Source organism: Cebus imitator, unplaced genomic scaffold (assembly GCF_001604975.1).
Source record: "Cebus imitator isolate Cc_AM_T3 unplaced genomic scaffold, Cebus_imitator-1.0 Scaffold41, whole genome shotgun sequence".
Taxonomy (NCBI): Eukaryota; Metazoa; Chordata; class Mammalia; order Primates; family Cebidae; genus Cebus; species Cebus imitator.
In genome coordinates this window covers 9156470-9161116 of record NW_016107356.1, presented here as the reverse complement: position 1 = coordinate 9161116, position 4647 = coordinate 9156470, and the positions used below count along the sequence as shown (strand labels likewise).

The 4647-nt window shown below is 36.0% G+C and overlaps 1 protein-coding gene across 1 annotated transcript in view; it reads left to right on the top strand.

Annotated features, from left to right (window-relative positions):
* The window catches only part of BRWD1 (bromodomain and WD repeat domain containing 1), a 142346-nt gene that overhangs the window by 56339 nt on the left and 81360 nt on the right, over window positions 1–4647 (top strand). The window contains exon 18 of the mRNA XM_037737689.1: window positions 959–1152. Coding sequence (XP_037593617.1) covers window positions 959–1152 — 194 coding nt within the window. The remainder of the gene's footprint in view (window positions 1–958; window positions 1153–4647) is intronic.

The window sequence follows — 4647 nt, the reverse complement described above, 5'->3', positions numbered from 1 at the left end:
CTGCCTCAGCCTCCCAAGTAGCTGGGATTCCAGGCGTGTACCACCATGCCTGGCTAGTTTTGTATTTTTAGTAGAGACAGGGTTTCTCCATGTTGGTCAGGCTGGAGTTCTCTCTTATATATTGAGTTTGTTTATATAAGTGTCTTATGGTGAGAGGACTTAGGAGTTATTTGCATGAAAATGTTAATATTTAGATATAGTTCCAGATTCCACAACCTTTTTTTCCAGCAACACTAGTGGATGAACCTGTTAAATATCTCTGAAAATTCATTATTTGAAAAATAAAGAAGCAAAGATACTTAAAATTAAATATTTTATTTTAAAAATAAAAATAAATTACTTGAAATAAGAATTATGGGTACTGGCTATGCTAAAAACATATCTAAGAGTAATTTGAGATTAGTGGGAGAGGCTTGTGTAATTACCACCATCAGTTGCACTGTTCTCTGAGGACTCTTGGGGCAGGAGGAGAGCTAAAGTTGTCGAAGGCTTAAAAAGGTCTTACCCTTACTTCCCTTTTTTTCCTCTCTTAAGACAGTAGAGAAGAAATTAAATGTCAGTGATTTTTCTCTACAATGGAAGTCACCCATAGTTGCTCTGTTCCAGTTAGAGACTCAGTAATAAGATTTTAGTGAAATATATCGAGTATAGTGAGGGGTATTAGTGTGAAACAGCATAATAAAGTTTTACAGAAATATGTTTTTATGTTTTCACTTGCAGGAATTTCAGAGGCTGCTTTTAAGTTTTTATAGTATTTAGTCCTCTACAGGAAGACTTTTGTTGGTTTTGAATCTTTTTTCTCTGACCTGTTGGCGAATGTGTAGAGTATCTTTTTAAACTGGTTATTTTTCAAAAATGGGAATTCTGACCATTGTTAATGTATTTTAATTTGTATCATAATGAATTGTTTTTGTTTTCTGCTTTTATATGATGATATATTCATTAACTGAATTTGTAGGTGATGGAGAGGTAATTGAACAAATTATAAGTCTGCAAACCAATGATAATGATGAACGCAGCCCAGAATCGAGTATTCTTGATGGAATGATAAGACAGTTGCAGCAGCAGCAAGATCAGAGAATGGGAGCAGATCAGGATACTATTCCAAGTGGACTTTCACATGGTGAAGAAACACCCCGGAGAGGTAATAAATAATGAGAAATATTTTACTTGAATATGACTGCATTGAAATTAAAGAGTAAATGAAGTCTTTGGCAGGTACATGTAATGTGAGAAACCTAAGTAAACAATGTATTTTTACAACTTAATTAGCAGTTTGAAGATAACTTTATTAGGTGTAAGATGATGTAGTAACAAATGGGTATTTCAAGTACTGCTGAAGCCTTTTATGCTCTAAAAACATAGTATTTACAAAATTGTGTTAAACAGGAACGAATAACAAATTGGTTTTTAAAAGAAAACAATAGTTCTAGCTTTTCTTTGCTTTAACATTTGTAATTTTTGAAAAACGGAATTGGGTAGAGTATGCTTTTTCTTATTTAATTAGAAAGTTTGAAAACTTAGTGAGTTTTCAGTGTTGAGTCCTTAAAAGTAGAAGTAGATAGTAGAAATAATTTAGAGGACATGTGATTGTTATGTAAATGAAAACGAATCCTGGGAAAGGTAAATGTTTGCTCATGATTAGAGGCACTGCTTTAAAATGCTAGTAGTGCCACAGAAGCAGTCCTTGCCATCTCATGCCTGCCTGGAGCACTTAGTCACAGACTTAAATAACCCAGCCACCAACTTAAATATCTGCTTAAAATTTTTTTATTTTGGCCAAATGTTTCTACTTGCCTGTTGTAGAATTTGCCTTTTCTGTTATGTACTCTTAATCTTGTTTTGTAATGGAAAGTAATGGGAAAATAATTTACAGAAACCTACTTTGAACAAGTAAATTTATAGTCAGGGAAGCATGCCTTTATGTGGAGAAGGAAACTATTTAAAATATATTTGCTCAAATTTATTTCTTAGCTCTCTGTCACTCAGTGCTGTTCTCTAGATGGTTCGTTCAGATCTGTTTACCCTGTCACTGTTTTTTTTTTTTCTCCCCGTTTTGAGACAGTCCGACTCTGTCACCCAGGCTGAAGTGCAGTGCGATCTTGGCTCACTGCAACCTCTGCCTCCTGGGTTCCAGTGATTCTCCTGCCTCTGCCTCCAAAGTAGCTGGGATTGCAAGTGTGTGCCACTATGCCTGGCTAATGTTTGTATTTTTTAGTAGAGATGATGATGTTTCACTATGTTGGCCTGTCTGGTCTCCAACGCCTGACCTCAAGTGATCCACCCAGCTGGAGTTTAGAGCTGATCTCAGCTCACCACAACCTCTGCCTCCTGGGTACAAGTGATTCTCCTGCCTCAGCCTCCTGAGTAGCTGGGATTACAGATGTATGCTGCCACGCCTGGCTAATTTTTTGTATTTTTAAAAAGCCAAAGAAAAATACAGGCTGGTAGGATATATTACCTACGGCGTGGTGGCAGGTACCTATAATCCCAGCTACTCAGGAGGCTGAGGCAGAGAATCACTTGAACCCAGGAGGCGGAGGTTGCAGTGAGCTGAGAGCGTGCTACTGCACTCCAGCCTGGATGACAGAGTGAGACTGTCTCAAAAGAAAAAAAAAAAAAAAAAAAAAAAAAAAAAAAAAAAAAAAAAAAAAAAAAAAAAAAAAAAAAAAAAAAAAAAAAAAAAAAAAAAAAAAAAAAAAAAAAAAAAAAAAAAAAAAAAAAAAAAAGAAAAACAAAAAACCCTCAAGCCTTTGTGTTAACTTGTTTGGGCAAGTTTGTCAGACTGCCACACGTTCAGATTATGATTTCTAATTCAGTTTCCTCTTTGTTTCTAGTCCAATGTGATTTACAAGTTTCATTATTCATTTAAAGTAGTACTTTTTTTCTCTTAAATTTACAGCATAAGACTTTATTTTTTTATTTTGGAAAGAAAGGTTGGAAGGAGTATACAGTAAACACCCATGTATTCTTTAACTAGATTCCTTATATTACTATACTTGCTTTAGCTTTTTTTAATGTATGTGTGCACACACACATTCCTGTATGTTTTTTTCTGAAGCATTTAAGACTTGTGACACTTTATGCCTTAATGCTTCATCCTGTATCATCCAAGAACTAGAGATATTCTCTTACATAACCATAATACAGTTATCACATTCAACAAGCTGAATGTGATAATGTTGATATATAGCCCTGTTACTTAGTTTTGAGTCCTTACTTACACTTACCCAGTTGTCCCAATAATTGTCCTTCCTCATGACTTTTTTTTTTTTAATTTAAGATTTAATCAAGCCCTACTCATTGCATTTCATGATTATTTCTTTTAATCCTGGAAAGTTTCCTCAGAGCACTGGTACTTTGGAAAGGTTCAGGCCTGTTATTTTCACAAGATTTCCCGTAATTTGGGTTTGTTTGATTATTTCCTCCCTGACTCAGGCTAAACATTTAGGCAGGAATGCTGAATAGTTGATGCTGTGTCTTCAGTCTGTCATGGCAAGAGGCACAAGATATGTAAATGCATTCTTCTGCACCTACTGTATTGCCTTAACGGTATATTCTAGGAATCTATCAGTTCACAGAATTTTTCATCCTTTTTTTTATAGTTTCATACTCCTCCTCCATGTGGAGTAACTAATCTTCATAATCTGTTTGTGGGAGTTTAGGTTGTTTCTTATACTTTGCTGTTATAAGTGGTGTGATAAATAACTTTATGCATGTTTTTTCAAATTGTTGGAGAATAATGCTATGACTTGGGCAGTTAAATTTAGAATTTATATTTATTTCCCAATTCAAAAATGTTTCTTCAATATATGGTATTTTAATAAAGATGTTTGGTTTACTAGCGGGGCATTTAATGTCATTTGAAGTTGGTGAAGCATAGTGTATTCTCTAATGCACATTGGTACACATATGACTGGTAAATAGAGTGTGGTACATAGAAGAGTGCAGAAGTTGTGTTCACTCGTGGGTTTTTCCCTAGGCAAGAAGAGCTGTCATAGCTGAAGTAGTGCTTGATTGTCTCCCACAAGAATCGATATAACCCTCAGTTTTTCTGTTGCGTTAGCCCTTTCACCCTATAATGTAAGAAAATGAACACTTTGCCTAGGACTTGCTCCTCAGAGGCTAGTCTCTGGCTTCTAGCTCATGGGCGGTTGCTCAGTCTCTTGTACCCATCTTCACAGCAGCCCCTCAGGCTCAGAGCTTCGCTGTTGTCTTCATTGCCTCATCACCCACTTGCCCAGCTCTATTTTTAGCACCGCTGGTATTTACCACAACATTTTACTTGTTTGACCTTTTAATAACCACCTTGACAGCTACTTGCCTTGGTGGCTCAGATTATCTCTTGAGAATCATGATTACTATTGTAAGAGCTCTTGTTGTAAAACCACCTTGATTTCAGGTATCTGTTTTCAGTGCAAATTTTTCCAAAAGACTTTTTTAAGTGTGCAATTTTGAAGAAGGCACAGTTTTTAGGAATGCATGTATAATGTAATGTGAAATGTTTGTACATTTTATAATTTCAGAAAGTCTAGTAAAAATTGAAATTGAGCCGGGCGCGGTGGCTCAAGCCTGTAATCCCAGCACTTTGGGAGGCCGAGGCGGGTGGATCACGAGGTCAAGAGATCGAGACCATCCTGGTCAACA